The 22,939-nt window shown below is 43.6% G+C and overlaps 1 protein-coding gene across 4 annotated transcripts; it reads right to left on the reverse strand.

The window, feature by feature from the left end:
- Positions 1-3,800: 3,800 nt before the first annotated feature.
- On the reverse strand, positions 3,801-22,560 carry LOC140283091 (coiled-coil domain-containing protein 136-like). 4 transcript variants are annotated; one of them, XM_072377744.1, is made up of 9 exons: positions 22,281-22,560; positions 20,489-20,779; positions 20,339-20,413; positions 16,294-16,587; positions 16,089-16,206; positions 14,431-14,620; positions 14,142-14,276; positions 11,069-11,183; positions 7,397-7,473 (listed from the first exon to the last, which is right to left on the reverse strand). In XM_072377744.1, the coding sequence occupies exons 1-8, from the start codon at positions 22,327-22,329 to the stop codon at positions 11,079-11,081; spliced, it is 1,257 nt and encodes a 418-aa protein (XP_072233845.1). In that variant the 5' UTR covers positions 22,330-22,560; the 3' UTR covers positions 7,397-7,473; positions 11,069-11,078. The 4 variants fall into 4 exon arrangements, with proteins under 4 accessions (XP_072233847.1, XP_072233846.1, XP_072233845.1 ...); XM_072377743.1 differs by having other exon boundaries at positions 7,398-7,476; XM_072377746.1 differs by lacking the exon at positions 11,069-11,183 and having other exon boundaries at positions 3,801-7,473.
- Positions 22,561-22,939: the final 379 nt, after the last annotated feature.

The raw sequence follows: 22,939 nt of genomic DNA on the forward strand, positions 1-22,939 counted from the left end.
ATTTGGTATAATTTGATCATTATTTGGTATAATTTGGTCATTATTGGTATTCAGACCTGTTTAAGGAAGAATGGGACAAAATAACAGCTGGAACTCTGCATCACCTGGTTTCCTCAGAGTCAGAACGGCTTTAAGTGTTGGCAGAAGGAAACTAAGTGTTTGGTCATTATTTGGTGTAATTCGGTCATTATTTGGTATATTTTGATCATTATTTGGTGTAATTCGGACATTATTTGGTATAATTTGATCATTATTTGGTATAATTTGGTCATTATTGGTATTCAGACCTGTTTAAGGAAGAATGGGACAAAATAACAGCTGGAACTCTGCATCACCTGGTTTCCTCAGAGTCAGAACGGCTTTAAGTGTTGGCAGAAGGAAACTAAGTGTTTGGTCATTATTTGGTGTAATTCGGTCATTATTTGGTATATTTTGATCATTATTTGGTGTAATTCGGACATTATTTGGTATAATTTGGTCATTATTTGGTATATTTTGATCATTATTTGGTATAATTTGGTCATTATTTGGTATATTTTGATCATTATTTGGTGTAATTCGGACATTATTTGGTATAATTTGGTCATTATTTGGTATATTTTGATCATTATTTGGTATAATTTGGTCATTATTTGGTATATTTTGATCATTATTTGGTATAATTTGGTCATTATTTGGTGTAATTTGGTCATTATTTGGTATAATTTGATCATTATTTGGTGTAATTCGGACATTATTTGGTATATTTTGATCATTATTTGGTATAATTCGGTCATTATTTGGTATATTTTGATCATTATTTGGTATAATTTGGTCATTATTTGGTATAATTTGGTCATTATTTGGTATATTTTGATCATTATTTGGTATATTTTGATCATTATTTGGTATAATTTGGTCATTATTTGGTATAATTTGGTCATTATTTGGTATATTTTGATCATTATTTGGTATAATTTGGTCATTATTTGGTATATTTTGATCATTATTTGGTATAATTTGGTCATTATTTGGTATATTTTGATCATTATTTGGTGTAATTCGGTCATTATTTGGTATATTTTGATCATTATTTGGTGTAATTTGGACATTATTTGGTATATTTTGATCATTATTTGGTGTAATTCGGACATTATTTGGTGTAATTTGGTCATTATTGGTATTCAGACCTGTTTGAGGAAGAATGGGACAAAATAACAGCTGGAACTCTGCATCACCTGGTTTCCTCAGAGTCAGAACGGCTTTAAGTGTTGGCAGAAGGAAACAAAGAGGGAAAAGGTTCACTGACTTTATGGGATGCTGCAGGTCTGAGGTGTAGAAATGATGTTTGTTACCAGATTAAATGAAGCTGAACAGGAAACATGTTGAGTTCAGACTGTCTGACAGGAAGTAAAAGTAAGAAATAATCACTGTTTTTTCTATTATTTTACTGATTTCAGGTTTCTGTACGTCATACTTTTTTATCAAAGTAAAACGTGAATATTTCCTGAAACAAGCTACATATAAGTGAAGAAGTGCATTCTTTAAAATCTGCAGGAAATCAGAATGATGTCACAGTGATGTCATGAGGTTTGGAACCAAAGGAACATGTGACTCAGAGAGAAGAAGATTTACGGGGAACAGCTCACCTGTTATGGTTGGACGTGGTTCTGAGTGGTTCTGGTTCTGGAGACAGTTCTGAGTTGGTTCTATGAAGCACTGGTTTGAACATTTCTGTCGGACCACAGAGCCTCTTCACCTCCACAGGTCAGAGTCTGGAGATGCTGCTTTAACATTTAACTTTGGCAGTTAAAACAGAAAGAACCGGTTTTGGTTTCGTCTTTGAACCAGAACCACTTTGGTGGAAAAACCCTGACAGTTGATACTTGTCTGAAGTCCAAAGGAACCAGTCACACGACTCCAGCCGACCCCAGACAGACCAGAACCATCTGAGGAACTTACATCAAATGATGCATCAAGGCTCCTTTTTATAAATGATGGTTTTGTGCACAAAATCTGCTTTAAAATGACGACTAAAATAGTGAAATTACTGAAACACTCGGAGCACCAATCAGAGTTAAATGTGGAAAATAAGACTCTAAAAACATGATATTAAACTACAGAACATGGATCATCGTGACATCATAGTGCAGCATAATAAAAAAAACACATTACATCCAATAATATTTAATTGTCAAACATAATTAGAAGCTTTACAGGGACCAGATTCATCTAAATTAGTGGAAAAACACACAGCAACACATATGAAAATAGAGTAAAAGCTATTAAAAATCTAAAAATCACAGCTTTATGTAATGTTTCAACATTCAGCCACAGAACAAAGACAAGACAAACTACTTTTTATTCCACAGTTCATTTACAAAATCCAGCTGCTCATTAAACATAGAAATACAGTTATTAATAATACGGTTATTAATGTGGAGCAGAAACATCAGTGATGGTGGAAGAGACCGGTTAAAAAAACACCCCAAACAGCAGCCAGAACATGAGTCTGAGTGTTAAAGGAAACCTGACAGTTGGCTCAGCTTCACTAAATCAGCAACAATCAGATAAGATCCTTTCAGCTCAGTCTCCACAGATGAACGTCCTGGACACGTTCGGCCCTCTGTGAGACTGAGGCTACGCTAAAGGTGCTTTTTATTCATTCTGAGTCCAACACCTCGGCCACCATAACAGAAATGTGATTAGCAAAGACTCAAACTACGTTCAGGACAGTTTTAAACTCGCAATGATCACTTTTTACATTGTTATTTTTTAAACTTTGGCCACCTTCATTCAGAACATATGAGAGAAAACAGGGAAGAGCTGAATATTCAACCTTTAAAACCTTCATCATGTTTTAAACTGTACTGATGAGTATTAACCCTTGATTTAAACTTTAAACTTTAAACTTGATTAAGTTTGCTGAAACACATCTAAAAAGAAAAAATAACACTGAATAAGCTGCTGGAGATCATATAGCTACAAACAGGTAGCACAGGAAATGTTTGTAGCTACCATTAATGCCCTGATAAAATCAGCCTCCTGATAGAATCAGGCTGTGCAACCGCGGTTATGCTAGCACCAGCAGTTAGCTTCACCGGCTACCATTTTTATTTTCTATTGTAGTGACACTAAGAAAAATATGTTTAACACCGGTTACACAAAGTTACAATTAGTTAGATACAAACTGTAAAGCTAACAACAACATTAGCTTGGGAACATTTATCATGCTAGCTTTTTTTGCGGTTATTATTTTGTTACTAGCTTATTTAGAAGTTAGTACCAAGCTAGGCTAATTAGCTTCCACTATCTGACACTGATTACAGGTTATTAGACTACTTTTAAACAAACATCATTAGAAAAACAAACAAAACAGGCAACTTTCTCCTCACAAGGTTTGCTTTTATTTGCTATGCTAGCAGTTTCTTTATGCTTCCACTTGTGCCGAGCTAAGCTAACACTGTGTAAATGATCTGATAGTTATCATAAAGTAAACTGCACACAGTGATTATATGTATGCTTTAAACAAGCTCAACAACAGCAACAACAGACGTGTAAATCATGCAAAGGAACTCCTTTATTGTCTTTGTTATTAATGCCATTGTGGGTTTTTTTTTGTTTTTTTTCACAACCTTTAGAGACACGGAGATGAAACTGATGCCCCCCCCCCCCCCCCCAAAATAAAGTTGATAAAACAGTCTGCAGTAGCTAATGGAAGAATTGGATCATAGTATCTGTTGTGTTTGGTCAGCACTCAGCTAACAGCTAACCTTAACTTTACATAGAATAACCTGTTTGTACTTTGTTGTTTTTAAATGAGTTTTTCAGCTTTGACACAAACTCTTTCGGCACTGGGAGACCTGGATTTATTCATCCTTTATCACACAGCCGCTTCCTGAAGCAGACGTACAAAGCGCCTCCATTGGTCTTGGACTTAAAAACAAAATAAAAGTCCAAACTGTTTTCCAAGTCTTTGTTACAGAAGCTCAAGGGGAGTGTTTTCTGTTCAACTGGGGGCTTGGCCCACATCTGGCCTGATGTGATTATGTTTACTCAGGCTGAGTGTGGCTGCCTAAACTCAGCAGCACTGCCTCCACACACAGCCTGAAACCTCGCCCCTGACCTTTGGGCCACGAAGCATTTCCCGGTGCTGTAACTAAGCCAGAGTCTGGTGGCACAAGTGGCCCAGATTAGTCCCTAATGAGTGTGCTTTCTGGTATCTCTCCTGAGTGATAACGGGTGTTAAAAGCTCTGGTTTTCACAGATGAAAACTGAAGGCCGAAGGCTTCATTATGACTGAAGCAGGAGTTTATCTCCAGTTAAATTCAGTATGATTCTCACCTCATCTGTAAAAGACACAACATAAACCTCACAATGATTGTGTTTTACTCTTAGAGCAGGTTCAAATATTCCAGTTTGGTGACATTAAAGAACTCCTGGAAACACTCAGATAAGTTCAGATGAAAGAGATTCCCACATTCAGTCCGTTTTTACCTTTAAAAACAAGATTTTTGTGCGATTGATGAACAGTGAGAGTTACAGCACAACTCTTTAAAACGGCGTTTCAGGCCAATGATGTGTTTTCGTTTGTTGTGTTTGTGGTTTGGAGAAACCAAGCAGAAACATCAGATAAAACAGACCATATCAATAAAAAATGAGGTCAGAATATGAGATTAAATGAAGAAATCTCACATAACTGCGCTGAAGCTGTTAGTTTTGTGTGAACCCATCAGTAAACACATCATTTGAAAATAAAGTTCTTCTAAATGAAAGTCTGAACATCTGCAGAGATCAATAAAAAGCAAAGATATCTGCAAAGTATCTGCATGCAGCGACTGGGCAGATTCATGTTTTTACAGTGTTTTTCACACACATTAAGATTTTACAGCATTTACAGGATAACTGCTGCTTCCTGTTAGATAATAAAAGTCTGGAGACAACAAAGAGGAAGCCCACGACAAATAAAAACATCAAAATAACAGCAATTCCACGTTTGGCTGTAGATCAGATCGTCTATTTACTCAATTTAAGGTTTGAGTCAGAATTAGAACCCGGTCAGAGAGCATTTCTATCATTAATTATTCCTGTTTTGATTCTGATAAAGTGACACATTCTGATCAATGTCTTGCTAATAATCAGTCTAATCAATAGATACTAAAGAAGTAACTCTAAGAAGTCTGTTTAAGGTCATTTCTTTAGTTTTTGCACACATATTTAATCTGGTGTCACATTCATCATAAATAATCTGGAATGTTTTAAATAAACTCTTAATTATGAGCTAAATATCTGCTCTCATCGGTGTAAAAGCTCCACTCTGAACATCATCACAGTTATTTGGACATTTAATCATATCAATGATCATTTGGTTTCAATTTAAATGTAAACATAAATCAGTTTCAGAGGATTTACCACAGATAAAGAGGTTAAAAGCTACAAAAACTGACCAAAAGGAAATGTAATCAGTCTGTAGCAGGAGAAGCTCCACAGCCACATTCAGACAGGATTCATCCAAGAGTTTCTTACAGAAAATCTAACATTTTTATGGTTACATTTCTTAATATTCAGTCATCCCGAATCAAGAAACCAGTAATCGTGACATAAGAACCCAACTTTTTTCCATATTATGCACTATTTCTCACACTTCTGTCCACACGTGTCTGTTTATCATTCAGTCAACAGTTAGTTTGGTGTTCGCCCATTTGTTCTGCAGTTATACAACATTTTTATCCTGTTGTTACCACTTGTGGCCACAGGAGGCGCTGTTCAGCAGCATGTTTTAGGTGTTCCACAAGTCCCTGTTCTCGGCCCGGTTTATTTAAAAAGTTAAAGGTGTTTTTTTCAAGGCTGAGAGCCAACAACAAGTTGTTTTTTTTTCAAGAAAACTGTTACAACTGTGATAAATATGAAGGATTTTTTTTCAAAAACACGTGCAAACAGTAATTAGTATCAGAAATTAGTTTAATTAAAGATGAAATATTTCATATAAATCTCGTCTGAATGGGGATGTGTAAGAGCTAAACTTAGTAAAAGTAAAATAAAGTGTCATCTGCATAAATAAAAACATTTATACTTTTAAAAACACCACGTTTGCACAACCATTTGTCTAAATCTAAATCATATAAATGTCTTTTACTCATCCTTGTGCAAAATATATATCTAAATAATTCAATCTGAGTTTAAACACAGTGAAATCAGTTGTCAGAATAAGTCCAACCAGCATGTTTTTTAGCAGCTACTTTGCTGGTCTAAATGTTCACAAATACAGGAAGCTACACACCAACCTGTTCAATAAACAGCATCAGTTATGACACATGATTACATAACACACAGCACTAAGCAGGACTGAAGCAGAGTCAGTAAATTACAAACACTAATTCACTTTTATCTGCTACCTTTCCCTCCGTCATCAGCAAGTGCAAAATATCCAGCAAATAAAAATAAGGCTTTCAGAGATAAATCTGTTGAATTAAGTATAAACCTGCCAACATTTGCTACTTTTCTCAGACTGAAAGCTTTAGAGAGTGATTGGTTGGGGTTTGATTGTTGGTTGGACTGAGAACGCAGTCTGAAAAACTCTTTGGATTCTGGAGATTCACTCGTCCTGAAGTGGATCATTTTCCAACCAAAAAAGCCACGAATGAAACAAATAAAACTGCTGCAGGTGCAGCTCTGAGTTGTCAGTAAGCTGGTCGGGTCATTCTCAAACACCTGTCATCATGAGCCACAGGTTCGATCCAACTCTACTGATCACAAACTCAATCATTCCTCCTCCGTCAGCTGGAATTAAAGTTTGAGACCAGCCGTGAACACCTGAAGCCTTGAGCTAAAAAACCATTTTCTCACTGCAGTGGTCATCAGTTCCTGCTGTGTGGAAGCAAAGAAAGAGGAGAGACTCCCTGCAGTGGCTCTAAGAACTATAAAAAGTTCCTGCAGTCTGAAAACAGCGGCTCGTGTTACGTCTAGAGTCAACTATCTGCCCCCTAGTGGACAAAAATGGTTAACAACAGATTTCTGAGGGCCGCAGTTTCCTTTTGAATCGATCTTATTTGAGATCAAATATTCCTAATTTGTAGAAACATGTTCAGAACAGGATATAGAAAACGACTCAGACTCGAGTTATCAGAAGAACAACCCTGTGGATCATGATGGAGGGCGTTTGAAAACCACAGATCAATAAATCAATGGTCTGACCTGCTGCACGGTGCTGACCCACAGGAAGAGTAAACAGTCATTTTGGACCTTCGTGTTGCTTCTGCCTCCAGCACTCACTGACGTCTGTGGCGTTCGGTCAAAGCGTCGAGGCGGTGCGACAAGCTGACATCAGGACAATATGGATGAGGGCAGCGCTGAATGGATGACGGCAATCCCACAGTTTGCTGTGAGGTCACTTCCTGCTAGTCCTCAGGCCCTGGTGAAGCTGGGGACTACCAGAACCACAATGGCTGCCACGGCGACAGCCGCCACCGCCAGGTTCCAGCCTTCAGAGTCGCTCTGCTGAGAAACGATGAGTGGAGTTAGAATAAACTGTCAGTGCAGTTCATACATCATGGAGGATTACTGGAAGGACCCGGGGGGGGGGGGGGGGTCCTGGGTAACAAAGAGCAAAACGAACTTCACCAAAAAGACCAAAAGTAGCTGCAGAGAGTCAAAAACTGACCGTAAAGGGACTTCAGTCAGTTTGTTGACAGGAGTCTGACTAAAGCTGGACTTACATATAAACGCATGGATAACCCGTGTAAACACGTTAATCTGACACAAATCACTGGTTCTGGTGAAATACTCCCTGCGAGGACATGTTCAGTTGGACTCAAACGAGTGAACGTTGCCGGGCTTTGACCTGGAAGTAACAGGAGAAGAAGAGGCAGTAGGGGATCTCATCTGTAAAACAAAGTAAAGCTAACAGCCTGCTGTACAAAACTCAACACTCTGATGACCCGCTTGTTGTTTCTGGACCAGGACAAAACCAAATCCCAGAGCTGTCTCAGGACCACAGCTGACTGCCTGTCTGACCTCTTACTGTTTCAGGCTGTTAGGAATCAGGATTTTAACCTCATATGACTGTAAGTCAGTCAGACTGCTTTCACCACGAAGGTCCAAATCTAGGGCCGGTCTTTTTGACCAAAGAGATAAACATCAGCTTAGTTTTTAGTCCAAGCTGTTACCAGCTCCGGTGTGTTGGTGACCAGCTGAACCAGCAGCCGAGGCCGGCGGGTTAGACTCCGCTGGCTTATCATCACGGGCCAGTTCTCAGAGTTTTGGGGATTTTACTGCGACATTCAACAGGATTTCACAGAGGACCTGATGGCTTAGGGTCAGGGTAGGTATTCAACAGGACCTGATGGCTTAGGGTTAGGGTAGGTATTCAACAGGACCTGATGGCTTAGGGTTAGGGTAGGTATTCAACAGGACCTGATGGCTTAGGGTCAGGGTAGGTATTCAACAGGACCTGGTGGCTTAGGGTTAGGGTAGGTATTCAACAGGACCTGATGGCTTAGGGTTAGGGTAGGTATTCAACAGGACCTGATGGCTTAGGGTCAGGGTAGGTATTCAACAGGACCTGATGGCTTAGGGTCAGGGTAGGTATTCAGCAGGACCTGATGGCTTAGGGTTAGGGTAGGTATTCAACAGGACCTGATGGCTTAGGGTCAGGGTAGGTATTCAACAGGACCTGATGGCTTAGGGTTAGGGTAGGTATTCAACAGGACCTGATGGCTTAGGGTTAGGGTAGGTATTCAACAGGACCTGATGGCTTAGGGTCAGGGTAGGTATTCAACAGGACCTGATGGCTTAGGGTCAGGGTAGGTATTCAACAGGACCTGATGGCTTAGGGTCAGGGTAGGTATTCAACAGGACCTGATGGCTTAGGGTCAGGGTAGGTATTCAGCAGGACCTGATGGCTTAGGGTCAGGGTAGGTATTCAACAGGACCTGATGGCTTAGGGTCAGGGTAGGTATTCAACAGGACCTGATGGCTTAGGGTCAGGGTAGGTATTCAACAGGACCTGATGGCTTAGGGTCAGGGTAGGTATTCAACAGGACCTGATGGCTTAGGGTCAGGGTAGGTATTCAACAGGACCTGATGGCTTAGGGTCAGGGTAGGTATTCAGCAGGACCTGATGGCTTAGGGTCAGGGTAGGTATTCAACAGGACCTGATGGCTTAGGGTCAGGGTAGGTATTCAACAGGACCTGATGGCTTAGGGTCAGGGTAGGTATTCAACAGGACCTGATGGCTTAGGGTCAGGGTAGGTATTCAACAGGACCTGATGGCTTAGGGTCAGGGTAGGTATTCAACAGGACCTGATGGCTTAGGGTCAGGGTAGGTATTCAACAGGACCTGATGGCTTAGGGTTAGGGTAGGTATTCAACAGGACCTGATGGCTTAGGGTTAGGGTAGGTATTCAACAGGACCTGATGGCTTAGGGTCAGGGTAGGTATTCAACAGGACCTGATGGCTTAGGGTTAGGGTAGGTATTCAACAGGACCTGATGGCTTAGGGTCAGTGTAGGTATTCAACAGGACCTGATGACTTAGGGTTAGGGTAGGTATTCAACAGGACCTGATGGCTTAGGGTTAGGGTAGGTATTCAACAGGATCTGGTGGCTTAGGGTCAGGGTAGTTATTCAACAGGACCTGATGGCTTAGGGTTAGGGTAGGTATTCAACAGGACCTGATGGCTTAGGGTCAGTGTAGGTATTCAACAGGACCTGATGGCTTAGGGTCAGGGTAGGTATTCAACAGGACCTGATGGCTTAGGGTCAGGGTAGGTATTCAACAGACTTGGTGGCTTAGGGTCAGGGTAGGTATTCAACAGACCTGGTGGCTTAGGGTCAGGGTAGGTATTCAACAGGACCTGGTGGCTTAGGGTCAGGGTAGGTATTCAACAGGACCTGATGGCTTAGGGTCAGGGTAGGTATTCAACAGGACCTGATGGCTTAGGGTCCGGGTAGGTATTCAACAGGACCTGATGGCTTAGGGTTAGGGTAGGTATTCAACAGGACCTGATGGCTTAGGGTCAGGGTAGGTATTCAACAGGACCTGATGGCTTAGGGTTAGGGTAGGTATTCAACAGGACCTGATGGCTTAGGGTCAGGGTAGGTATTCAACAGGACCTGATGGCTTAGGGTCAGGGTAGGTATTCAACAGGACCTGATGGCTTAGGGTCAGGGTAGGTATTCAACAGGACCTGATGGCTTAGGGTTAGGGTAGGTATTCAACAGGACCTGATGGCTTAGGGTTAGGGTAGGTATTCAACAGGACCTGATGGCTTAGGGTCAGGGTAGGTATTCAACAGGACCTGATGGCTTAGGGTCAGTGTAGGTATTCAACAGGACCTGATGGCTTAGGGTCAGGGTAGGTATTCAACAGGACCTGATGGCTTAGGGTCAGGGTAGGTATTCAACAGGACCTGATGGCTTAGGGTTAGGGTAGGTATTCAACAGGACCTGATGGCTTAGGGTCAGGGTAGGTATTCAACAGGACCTGATGGCTTAGGGTTAGGGTAGGTATTCAACAGGACCTGATGGCTTAGGGTTAGGGTAGGTATTCAACAGGACCTGATGGCTTAGGGTCAGGGTAGGTATTCAACAGACCTGGTGGCTTAGGGTCAGGGTAGGTATTCAACAGGACCTGATGGCTTAGGGTTAGGGTAGGTATTCAACAGGACCTGATGGCTTAGGGTCAGGGTAGGTATTCAACAGGACCTGATGGCTTAGGGTTAGGGTAGGTATTCAACAGGACCTGATGGCTTAGGGTTAGGGTAGGTATTCAACAGGACTTGGAACCCACTGACTGTCAAAAACATGCGTAGCCTCTGAAAGTGAATCCTTCAGCTGCTGTAAACCTGCTTTCTATCCAAGGACCAACAAGGTCGTCTGAGCTTGCACAGAGAAAAGGGAGACGTCAGGATGGAGATGGTTCAGGAGTTTTCTCTTCACGCCCCACTGAGGACTTTAACTGAAACATGTTGCTTCTTTTAAGGTGGAAACAACAACTCAATGTGGAGCCAGTTCATCTGGAAGATTTCCAGCTACTCTCTGATGCTAAAAGAAGCAAAGCGTCGAGTAGAGAAAGAAGGGCGTGGCCATACCTGGTCCCCTCTAGGACGCCAGCTCCTCCCACCAGCACCAAATCAAGGCCACTATAACAATCAATCCTATGAAGGGTATGGAGAGAACAGGGGGCTCAGACGGACGAGTGCAGTTCTGGGGAGAAGACAGAAGGCAGGAGTGAAGGGGAGGATGGAGAGAGGAGAAAATGAAACCATAAAAGTAATCAGAACAATAAGGTCAGAGGGCGTGACGGAGAACGGCGAGCAGGGAGCAAACTAAAACCTTTTATGGGTAGAAAACAAGGGAAGGACTGACAGGCAGGCAGGGTGAGCATCAAAAACCATCAAAAAACGGAGAATTTGAGCGTTTTTTTCAGTCAAATTCATTTTAAACAAATGTTCAGATAAAAACATGAGAATGGAGGAAATGGAAAACTCCACGATGGTAAAAGATGCTGAAGGTTTCACCACCAAGATTCATGTGGAATGGCAATGATTGGACCAGGAGGAGCAGAGGCGGGTACAAGCCAACGAGCCAAACCCGAGCAGATCCTGCACGATGAAACCAGGAGGCAGAGCAAGGTCAGAGCAAGGTCAGAGCAAGGTCACAGCAAGGTCACAGTAAGGTCAGAGCAAGGTCACAGCAAGGTCAGAGCAAGGTCACAGCAAGGTCACAGCAAGGTCAGAGCAAGGTCACAGTAAGGTCAGAGCAAGGTCAGAGCAAGGTCAGAGCAAGGTCACAGCAAGGTCAGAGCAAGGTCACAGCAAGGTCAGAGCAAGGTCACAGCAAGGTCAGAGCAAGGTCACAGCAAGGTCAGAGCAAGGTCAGAGCAAGGTCACAGCAAGGTCAGAGCAAGGTCACAGCAAGGTCAGAGCAAGGTCACAGCAAGGTCAGAGCAAGGTCACAGCAAGGTCAGAGCAAGGTCACAGCAAGGTCACAGCAAGGTCACAGCAAGGTCAGAGCAAGGTCAGAGCTCCGAAGGCACCGAGTATTAAAACACTTCAAGTTTAAATAAAACTAAAAGTAAATCTGAGGTCAAACTTTGCAGGTATGAACTGGACTAAGTAAGAATTTAAAGAACTGGATTTGATTAATAATGAATGTTTGTTATCTTTATGCATTTAGCAGATGCTTATATCTAAAGCGACTTACAGGTAGGGGAAGGGGGTCTTGCCCAAGGACTCCTACTGGAGTACCTTTCATGCAGGGGATTTGAACCCAGATCTCCCACATGAAAGGTGGCCATCATACTATCCTATCCCCTAAATAAAACTAAAACTGAACGGCTTAAAAATGACTTTATTCATGTAAAAAGCATAGCTGCAGTACACAGAACCACCTGTAGAGGAACCTGTGGCAGCAGCTGACAGCAGATCCCTGACGGTCCAAACAAGGTTCTACAACATGGAACCGGTCTTCAGACCCTCGGCGTGGGAAGTGTCCTCTTCACAAACGGATCATTTGAAAGGAATCAGAGGCAGTTTAATGATGAAAGAACACATTCTGCCCCATTAATGGCCCCATTTTAAGGACATAAGTCACTTCTATTTCTTCTCTAGACCTTAAATTACTGTGTGTGCTGCAGCTGCTTCTCAGGTGAAACGTTTTCCCTGAGCAACACCTCGGTTGACTTCTTTGACTTGAATCCACCAGCACACCTTAAATAAGACATCAACACAGAGCTTACAGTTTATTTAGGACCAGAACTTTTGCTGGGCTCAAAAAGACCCGAAATAGCTGAATATCTAAAGGAGCTGAAGCTCAGGAGATGGCGGAAGATTGCTGGTCTGATTCCCAACTTCCCCAGATCACATCTTCTCGTGTCCTTGAGCAAAATGCTACATTCAGGGCAACAGAAACCTCTTTGTGCTAAAGTTTCTGCCAAATGAATAACGGAGCAGACAAGTTTCTGATGAAGTCCAAGTCTCAGGTTCAAAGTCAGAACAAGTCTTGTGTTCCAGGTGAAGCCCGGTTGGTTTTACACCTTTCGTTCAGCTGCATCCGTCTCAAATGAAGACTTGGGTCATGTGCCAAAGGGTCCGTGGTGGATGAAGTCCAGTCCAGACATGAGGTCCATCATGAGGGTCTTCAGAGCCGGAGCTCACTGGGATCACAGCTTTCCTCTCATTCATTTAAAGTTAAATGTTAAGGCTCTGATACACCAGGCTGACAATCCCATCTGCCTGGCTTTTCTTTTCTGTGTTTAAAGTCTGCTTTGACACATCTTTCAACAGTTTACAGCAGATTCAGCATGTTGATTCAGTCAGAGACTGAATTCCTTCTGATTGGCTGCTCATGCTTTCGCTTCATTCAGTTTCTGCTTCTTTTCTGTCTCAAACTAACGTCTGTGATGAGCCAACGACACTCGTGTGATGATTGGCAGACATTTGTTATCTATGGGGCCTTCTGGCTGAGTACTCTAAACAGAATAGCGCCCACTTGTGGACTGGAGAGTTTTGTCTTCTGTGCAGGTTTGTCCCGGCTGGCAGTTGGATCAACTGTTATTAGAGCTGCTTCCTGACCCCAGTTCGGTGTTTAAGAGCCTCTAAAGGCAGCCCTACAGGCCCTAAAGAGTCATTTAAGGTCCCTGTGAGTCAGGTGACCTCACTGTCAGTTCCCTTTGTCACTGCGGTTTGGGTTTCTGAGTTAGGGAGGCAGAACATTTAACAGACGTGGAAACACACAGATGACAGAAACAAACGGCCCTGAAGCAACAGACGTTAAGAAGCTCACAACAAAACGCTCAGCAGCCAACAGCATGAGCAGAGCTGCAAACCAAAGGTGACCAATCAGGGCTCCAGGAGGGTGTCAGCTGTTATCAGCCAGCATGCACACACACTGACGGACGTCATGGCGACCAGAGCAGGAAGGGAATCCATCTGTCGAGAGTCACAGCTGACATTCATGTGCTTTGTACTTACCTCGAAGTTTTAATATATTCTACCCATTATTCTCTAGAGACTGCTTCTCTTGAACCTTCAAGCTCCACCCAGTAATGTTCCTGGGACAAACATCTCTACTTTCAGCTGTGATACGTCACACATCACAGCCCTGGAGGTGGAGCGAAGGACGACCCCAGTCCCCTCAGCACCCGAGGCTTCGACCTCTCACCTGCGACTTCCTGTCCAGCAGCTTCTGCAGCTCAGCCTTGCAGCGCTGCAGCTCGAGCTCGAGCCCCGCCCGCTCCCGCTGGCTGCAGCCGTACAGCTGCTGCAGCTCGGCCAGCTCGCCCTTCAGACCCTCGCACTGACACACAGAAACACACCCGTCACACTGTTGCTGTACATACAACAGTCAGTGTCAGGCTCAGTGGTGGACAGCAGTGCCTCTCTGAAACATTATATACAGTAAATAATACAATACATCAGCAACTTGTGCGTAAACTACATGCTGACGTTACCTCTCTCTGGACTTTCTGGGCCGTCTCCTCTGCTTGTTTGAGCTGGACTTTCAGGACGCTGCACTGGTCGTCCTGGACCCCTGACAGGTCCAGATCCTTCTGTTCGGGTCCAGGCTGGGACAGCGTGATGTAGGAGTCCACCTTCACCTGGTCATCCTGCACTTTGACTGCCAGGTACGCGTCATCACACCTGTTCACCAGCAGACACACCAGGCAGCTGAACTGATTACGATTCAGGGGAGAGACACCAGGCCAGCTGGAGCTGGCGACTCGTAAACATTTCAGAGGTTTCAGTTTAACGTTACTTTTGTGTTTTAAGCGGGAAAAACAATTATGAAAGCTATTATCGAAGACTGTACTTCCCGACCACTGGTGTCTTTTTCTGTTTATCATAAGTCTAAACCACGCTGAATAAGTGTTAACATGAGACTGAAACACGCTGAATAAATGCTAACATGAGACTGAAACACACTGAAGAAATACTAACACGAGACTGAAACACGCTGAATAAATGCTAACATGAGACTGAAACACACTGAATAAGTGTTAGCATGAGACTGAAACACACTGAATAAGTGTTAGCATGAGACTGAAACACGCTGAATAAGTGTTAACATGAGACTGAAACACACTGAAGAAATGTTAACATGAGACTGAAACACACTGAAGAAATACTAACATGAGACTGAAACACACTGAAGAAATACTAACACGAGACTGAAACACGCTGAATAAATGCTAACACGAGACTGAAACACACTGAAGAAATACTAACATGAGACTGAAACATGCTGAAGAAATACTAACACGAGACTGAAACACGCTGAATAAATGCTAACACGAGACTGAAACACGCTGAAGAAATACTAACATGAGACTGAAACATGCTGAAGAAATGCTAACATGAGACTGAAACACGCTGAATAAGTGTTAGCATGAGACTGAAACACGCTGAAGAAATGCTAACATGAGACTGAAACACACTGAATAAGTGTTAGCATGAGACTGAAACACGCTGAAGAAATGCTAACATGAGACTGAAACACACTGAAGAAATGCTAACATGAGACTGAAACACGCTGAAGAAATGCTAACATGAGACTGAAACACACTGAAGAAATGCTAACATGAGACTGAAACACGATGAAGAAATGCTAACATGAGACTGAAACACGCTGAAGAAATGCTAACATGAGACTGAAACACGCTGAAGAAATACTAACATGAGACTGAAACATGCTGAAGAAATGCTAACATGAGACTGAAACACGCTGAATAAGTGTTAGCATGAGACTGAAACACGCTGAAGAAATGCTAACATGAGACTGAAACACACTGAAGAAATACTAACATGAGACTGAAACACGCTGAAGAAATGCTAACATGAGACTGAAACACGCTGAAGAAATGCTAACATGAGACTGAAACACGCTGAATAAATGCTAACATGAGACTGAAACACGCTGAATAAGTGCTAACATGAGACTGAAACACGCTGAAGAAATGCTAACATGAGACTGAAATACACTGAATAAATGCTAACATGAGACTGAAACACGCTGAAGAAATGCTAACATGAGACTGAAACACGCTGAATAAATGCTAACACGAGACTGAAACACGCTGAAGAAATGCTAACACGAGACTGAAACACTCACGTATCTCGTTGCTGCTGAAGTTGCTCCACTTTGTTGTTCAGCTGGTTGTTGTCACTGGTCAGAGTCTGACGCTCGTCTGTCAGAGAGACGCACTCTTCCTGCAGGTGAGTCACATCACCTGAGCACAAGCCAACCAATCAGCACACTGATGACAGATGTTCGCCAGTTTACACATCTGTTATTCCTGTGCTTCAGTTACAGTTACCGTGTGTCACTGGGCCGCGGCTCTTCATGCTCATCTCGGCTCGCAGCGTGGTGATTTCCAACTCGTACTCTGCGGTCGTGGCGTGGAGACGTTGCAGTTCCGCCCTCAGGCGACATAGCTCCTCCTGCAGAGAGGCGATGTCGTTCTCCCTCTCCGCTGCCGCCTCCTCGGCCGCCTGCTGCAGCACCAGCACCTCCTCCTGAGCCGAGCGCAGCTCCTGCTGAACCTCGTCCAACTCACTCTCCTTCTCCTCCTCCAGGCTGTTCATCTCCTCCTGGACTGAACGTAGTTGTGCTGCAAGAGACAAAGAGTCAAAGAGTCAAAGAGTCAGAGAGTCAAAGAGTCAGAGAGTCAAAGAGTCAGAGAGTCAAAGAGTCAAAGATTCATAGAGTCAAAGAGTCAAAGAGTCATACAGTCAGAGAGTCAAAGAGTCAAAGAGTCAGAGAGTCAGAGAGTCATACAGTCAGAGAGTCAGAGAGTCAAAGAGTCAAAGAGTCAGAGAGTCAAAGAGTCAAAGAGTCAGATAGTCAAAGAGTCAGATAGTCAAAGAGTCAAAGAGTCAGATAGTCAAAGTGTCAGAGAGTCAAAGTGTCAGAGAGTCAGAGAGTCAAAGAGTCAGAGAGTCAAAGAGTCAAAGAGTCAGATAGTCAAAGTGTCAGAGAGTCAGAGAGTCAAAGTGTCAAAGAGTCAGAGAGTCAAAGAGTCAAAGAGTCAGATAGTCAAAGAGTCAGAGAGTCAAAGAGTCAGAGAGTGAAAGAGTCAAAGAGTCAGATAGTCAGATAGTCAAAGAGTCAGATAGTCAAAGAGTCAGATAGTCAGAGAGTCATAGAGTCAAAGATTCATAGAGTCAAAGAGTCAGAGAGTCAGAGAGTCATAGAGTCAGAGAGTCAAGGAATCAAAGAGTCAAAGAGTCAGATAGTCAGAGAGTCAGATAGTCAGAGAGTCAGAGAGTCATAGAGTCAAAGATTCATAGAGTCAAATAGTCAGAGAGTCAGAGAGTCATAGAGTCAGAGAGTCAAAGAGTCAAAGAGACAGATAGTCAAAGAGTCAGAGAGTCAAAGAGTCAAAGAATCAAAGACTCAGAGAGTCAAGGAATCAATGAGTCAGAGACTCAAAGAGTCAAAGAATCAAAGACTCAGAGAGTCAAAGAGTCAGAGAGTCAAGGAATCAAAGAGTCAGAGAGTCAAGGAATCAAAGATTCAGAGAGTCAAGGAATCAAAGAGTCAGAGACTCAAAGAGTCAGAGACTCAAAGAATCAAAGACTCAGAGAGTCAAAGAGTCAGAGAATCAAAGAGTCAGAGAGTCAAAGATTCAGAGTCAGAGAGTCAAAGAGTCAGAGACTCAAAGAATCAAAGACTCAGAGAGTCAAAGAGTCAGAGAATCAAAGAGTCAGAGAGTCAAAGATTCAGAGTCAGAGAGTCAAAGAGTCAGAGAGTCAGAGAGTCAAAGAGTCAAAGAGTCAGAGAGTCAAAGAGTCAGAGAGTCAAAGAGTCAAAGAGTCAAAGAGTCAAAGAATCAAAGACTCAGAGAGTCAAAGAATCAAAGAGTCAGAGTCAGAGAGTCAAAGAGTCAGATAGTCAAAGAGTCAGAGAGTCAAAGAGTCAGAGAGTCAAAGAGTCAGAGAATCAAAGAGTCAGAGAGTCAAAGATTCAGAGTCATAGAGTCAAAGAGTAAGAGAGTCAGAGAGTCAAAGAGTAAGAGAGTCAAAGAGTAAGAGAGTCAAAGATTCAGAGTCATAGAGTCAAAGAGTCAGAGAGTCATAGAGTCAGAGAGTCAGAGAGTCAAAGAATCAAAGACTCAGAGAGTCAAAGAGTCATAGAGTCAGAGAGTCAAAGAGTCAAAGAATCAAAGACTCAGAGAGTCAAAGAATCAAAGAGTCATAGAGTCAGAGAGTCAAAGAGTCAAAGAATCAAAGACTCAGAGAGTCAAAGAATCAAATAGTCATAGAGTCAGAGAGTCAAAGAGTCAGATAGTCAAATAGTCAGAGAGTCAAAGAGTCAGAGAGTCAAAGAGTCAGAGAATCAAAGAGTCAGAGAGTCAAAGATTCAGAGTCATAGAGTCAAAGAGTAAGAGAGTCAGAGAGTCAAAGAGTAAGAGAGTCAAAGAGTCAGAGTCATAGAGTCAAAGAGTCAGAGAGTCAGAGAGTCAGAGAGTCAAAGAGTCAAAGAGTAAGAGAGTCAAAGAATCAAAGAGTCAAAGAGTCAGAGTCATAGAGTCAAAGAGTCAGAGAGTCAGAGAGTCAAAGAATCAAAGACTCAGAGAGTCAAAGAATCAAAGAGTCATAGAGTCAGAGAGTCAAAGAGTCAGATAGTCAAAGAGTCAGAGAGTCAAAGAGTCAAAGAGTCAGAGAGTCAAAGAGTCAGAGAATCAAAGAGTCAGAGAGTCAAAGATTCAGAGTCATAGAGTCAAAGAGTAAGAGAGTAAGAGAGTCAAAGAGTAAGAGAGTCAAAGATTCAGAGTCATAGAGTCAAAGAGTCAGAGAGTCAGAGAGTCAGAGAGTCAAAGAGTCAAAGAGTAAGAGAGTCAAAGAGTAAGAGAGTCAAAGATTCAGAGTCATAGAGTCAAAGAGTCAGAGAGTCAGAGAGTCAAAGAGTCAAAGAGTAAGAGAGTCAAAGAATCAAAGAGTCAAAGAGTCAGAGTCATAGAGTCAAAGAGTCAGAGAGTCAGAGAGTCAAAGAATCAAAGACTCAGAGAGTCAAAGAATCAAAGAGTCATAGAGTCAGAGAGTCAAAGAGTCAGATAGTCAAAGAGTCAGAGAGTCAAAGAGTCAAAGAGTCAGAGAATCAAAGAGTCAGAGAGTCAAAGATTCAGAGTCATAGAGTCAAAGAGTAAGAGAGTAAGAGAGTCAAAGAGTAAGAGAGTCAAAGATTCAGAGTCATAGAGTCAAAGAGTCAGAGAGTCAGAGAGTCAGAGAGTCAAAGAGTCAAAGAGTAAGAGAGTCAAAGAGTAAGAGAGTCAAAGATTCAGAGTCATAGAGTCAAAGAGTCAGAGAGTCAGAGAGTCAGAGAGTCAAAGAGTCAGAGAGTCAAAGAGTCAGAGAATCAAAGAGTCAGAGAGTCAAAGATTCAGAGTCATAGAGTCAAAGAGTAAGAGAGTAAGAGAGTCAAAGAGTAAGAGAGTCAAAGATTCAGAGTCATAGAGTCAAAGAGTCAGAGAGTCAAAGAGTAAGAGAGTCAAAGAGTAAGAGAGTCAAAGATTCAGAGTCATAGAGTCAAAGAGTAAGAGAGTAAGAGAGTCAAAGAGTCAGAGAGTCAGAGAGTCAAACAGTCAGAGAGTCAGAGAGTCAGAGAGTCAAACAGTCATAGAGTCAGAGAGTCAAAGAGTCAGAGAGTCAAACAGTCAGAGACTCAAAGAGTCAAAGAGTCAGAGAATCAAAGAGTCAGAGAGTCAAAGATTCAGAGTCATAGAGTCAAAGAGTAAGAGAGTAAGAGAGTCAAAGAGTAAGAGAGTCAAAGATTCAGAGTCATAGAGTCAAAGAGTCAGAGAGTCAAAGAGTAAGAGAGTCAAAGAGTAAGAGAGTCAAAGATTCAGAGTCATAGAGTCAAAGAGTAAGAGAGTAAGAGAGTCAAAGAGTCAGAGAGTCAGAGAGTCAAACAGTCAGAGAGTCAGAGAGTCAGAGAGTCAAACAGTCATAGAGTCAGAGAGTCAAAGAGTCAGAGAGTCAAACAGTCAGAGAGTCAAAGAGTCAAAGAGTCAGAGAGTCAAAGAGTCAGAGATTCAGAGAGTCAGAGAGTCAAAGAGTTGCTTCTGACTGCTGGGTTCCTGTTTGGAACATGATAAACTTGGGAGGACAGATTCTGAAGGCTGAAGTTATTTTCAGAGTTTGAAAGTGATATCAAGATGCAAATTAAACCGTTGATGTATCCAGTAAAATGATCAGTTTTAAAACGTCGTTTCTGGACACCCAAAAACTTTCTGGAACCAAGTTGTGGTGCATCAGTGTGTTTCAAAGTGCTGAAATGTGAGGAGGTTTCAGTTTCACCACACTGAGGACCAGCAGGAGCCTCTCAGGGAAATGTGTTGCTTTCAGGTTTCATGTGACCACCTTGCAGTCTCTGGATCTGCCTGGTGAAGCTCTCGGCCTGGTGAGCGCTGGCCAGACGTTCCTCCTCTAACTGACCTGAGGGAGAGGACACACAGTTTCTCTTTACTCTGTATGACGGGGATGTTTGCCACATGCTTGTTCTTTGCTCACCCTGCAGCTCCATGAAGCTCTCCTCATGTCTCTGTGAAGCCTCCCTGGTCTCCTCCAGCTCCAGGAGCAGCTGTAACATCTGAGCCCTCAGCTCCTCCAGCTCCTCCTCCTCGTCCTTCACCCCTCCTTCCTCTTCGTACTTCACCTCCTTCACCTCCTTCTCTTCCTCCTGCTGGCCCTTCTCCCCGTCTCCTACAGGCTCCTCCTTCTCCTCCAGGGAGCCTCTCTCTTTGGCAGTCAGAGTTTCAGCCAACATGATGGGTTTATCCTCCTTCAGCTCACACAGCTCTTCTGCAGAATCACAGGAAGACAAACATTAATCTGCTTCAGAAAACAGGTTCAGTTTGGATTCACTCAGACAGAAACAAGCTTTTCTTTTAAAGATGGAAACAGAGCAGAAAGGGGAACATTTTCAACCATCTGAAGCGGGAGATTTCATTCCCCAAACTCAGCTTTGGACTTCAGGACGTTCTGCTCGAGAAGATCTATTTTTCAGGATCTGAAGCATGAAAATGTTTGAGAGAAATGAAGCTTTTCAGGTTTAAAACTGTAGGACAGCCTGGTCCTGAAAGGAAGACCGAAGAGGACATTTCACCTGTTGCCTCGAGTGTTTCTGGGAGGAAACAGAAAGGTAAAGACTGATGGAAGTGAAGGTGTTTCCAGAAGCCAGAGCAGTTTCAGAGAATAAAATATGAAACAGATGCAGGAAGAAGATGTGCTTAATTTAAAAGATTGAACATTGGTTCCATGGTTTTAGGGTTAGGGTTATGTTAGCCTGTGTGTTTCTGTCAGCCCAGTCCTCCTGCTGTCCTCCTTCATCAGCATCCATCACTGCGTCTTTAAATAGACCCGCCCCCCCCCCCAACAACAACAACAGCCTGGCTCTCAGCACTCAGTTCAGATCCAGGATTCACTGGTTTGTTTTCAGGCTGTGGTGCAGATGAATCCAGTTTGAGCCTCAGAAACCCTTTCCTTCAGACCCTTCAGTTCCTGTAGACTCAGGCCCAAAGCTCCAGAGACTGAGCTCCTGTTACCTGGGAGCTCAGGAGTCAGCTGAAGTGTCCAAAGAGCAACAGCCAGTTCTGGTGTTTCACATCCTGACTGGATCCACAAAGTCTACATCAGGTGGGTCGGGTTCCTGCTCATGAACACCGGAGCAGAACAGGAGTTCCTGTTGATCAGTCACTTCCACACAGGAAGGGTTCAGGACAGGTTCCACCCGACCCGTTTCACAGGTGGTTCCCGCCTTTAACCGGCGGCCTGGAGAACTGGAGTTCTGGTGGGTTTTAGTCCCAGTCTGAGGGCTGAAGGTGAACACATGATATAGGAAGCACCTGAGAGGCAGAGCGGGGCTAAAAATACCTGCAGATAAACACTGCCGGGTGGGTGCATCACTGGGCAGAACCAGAACCACACCACCAGGCCCGGCACGGCAGAACCAGTCCAGGAGGACCCTTTGATTCCTGTAGGAACACATTTTCTCAGACACCACGCTGGCAGAAAACCTGCAGAACATCAACAGCACAAACTCTGACAGGAGCAGCCAAAATGTTCCTGAAACAAGGACCCAGAACAGTCTGGACCTCCTGATCAGCTCCGACTGCCTTCCTTCAACTCAACATCCTTCCTGGGTCCAGCTCTGGAGGCTCTTACTGTGACACAGGAAGTCTCCGCCACAATCAATCACAATTAACTGCTTCGTGGCCGATGATCAATCATCATAAATGATTGATGACGGATCAGTTCGGTTCATTTAACGCGTCGATGTGTCTGCGTCACGCGCATCACTGACCTGGATCCAGAACCTCCTCGATGACGGGCGGCAGCCGGAATCCGTCCATGATGCACGGAGCACAGAGCTGCTGGTGCTGCACGACGTGCACGGAGCACAGAGCTGCTGGTGCTGCACGACGTGCACGGAGCACAGAGCTGCTGGTGCTGCACGACGTGCACGGAGCACAGAGTCTCCTCACGCTCCGGGCAGAGCGAGCCGCTGCAGCTCCGTCATCCTGCTGGAGCCGAGAGATGACTGAGGGGGGAGGCGGGGGGAGGCAGGGGGAGGAAGAACTGCGACAGCGATACTGCAGCACAGAGGCTGAAACAGCAGATTGAATTAAAGCTTCAAACACAGCGCTGCAGACTGAAGGCTTCGCTGTTTTAACGGCTTTATTTTACCGGAACAGCAGCGCAGTTTCACACTAAAACAGCCACAGCAGCAGGAATGTGACCGTTTGGCACAGCTCAGCCTTTTCTCCCTGTTTCCCTTCCTTAAGAACGGCTTCTTGACAGCCACCCTTCCATGGAGCCCATTTCTGATGAGGCTTGGGCCAACAGTAGATGGATCAGCTGAAGGTCCAGATGCATCTCTCAGGTCCTGTCAGGTCACAGCTGGATTTTTTCCTCTTTCTTAAGGACATCACTTTCAGATCCTGTTCATCTGCTGGAGATAGT

This window comes from Leuresthes tenuis, unplaced genomic scaffold (genome assembly GCF_036924035.1).
Source record: "Leuresthes tenuis unplaced genomic scaffold, fLeuTen1.0.hap1 SCAF_23, whole genome shotgun sequence".
NCBI lineage: Eukaryota > Metazoa > Chordata > Actinopteri > Atheriniformes > Atherinopsidae > Leuresthes > Leuresthes tenuis.

Bases quoted from the DNA above. Each gene is read 5' to 3' on its own strand.
- LOC140283091 (XM_072377744.1), bottom strand. From the start codon at position 22,329: ATGGACGGATTCCGGCTGCCGCCCGTCATCGAGGAGGTTCTGGATCCA. The intron at 16,588-20,338 runs GTGGTCACATGA...TGTCTCTTGCAG, and splicing joins GCAGATCCAGAGACTGCAAG to CACAACTACGTTCAGTCCAG. The intron at 14,277-14,430 runs GTAACGTCAGCA...TCTGTGTGTCAG, and splicing joins CCCAGAAAGTCCAGAGAGAG to TGCGAGGGTCTGAAGGGCGA.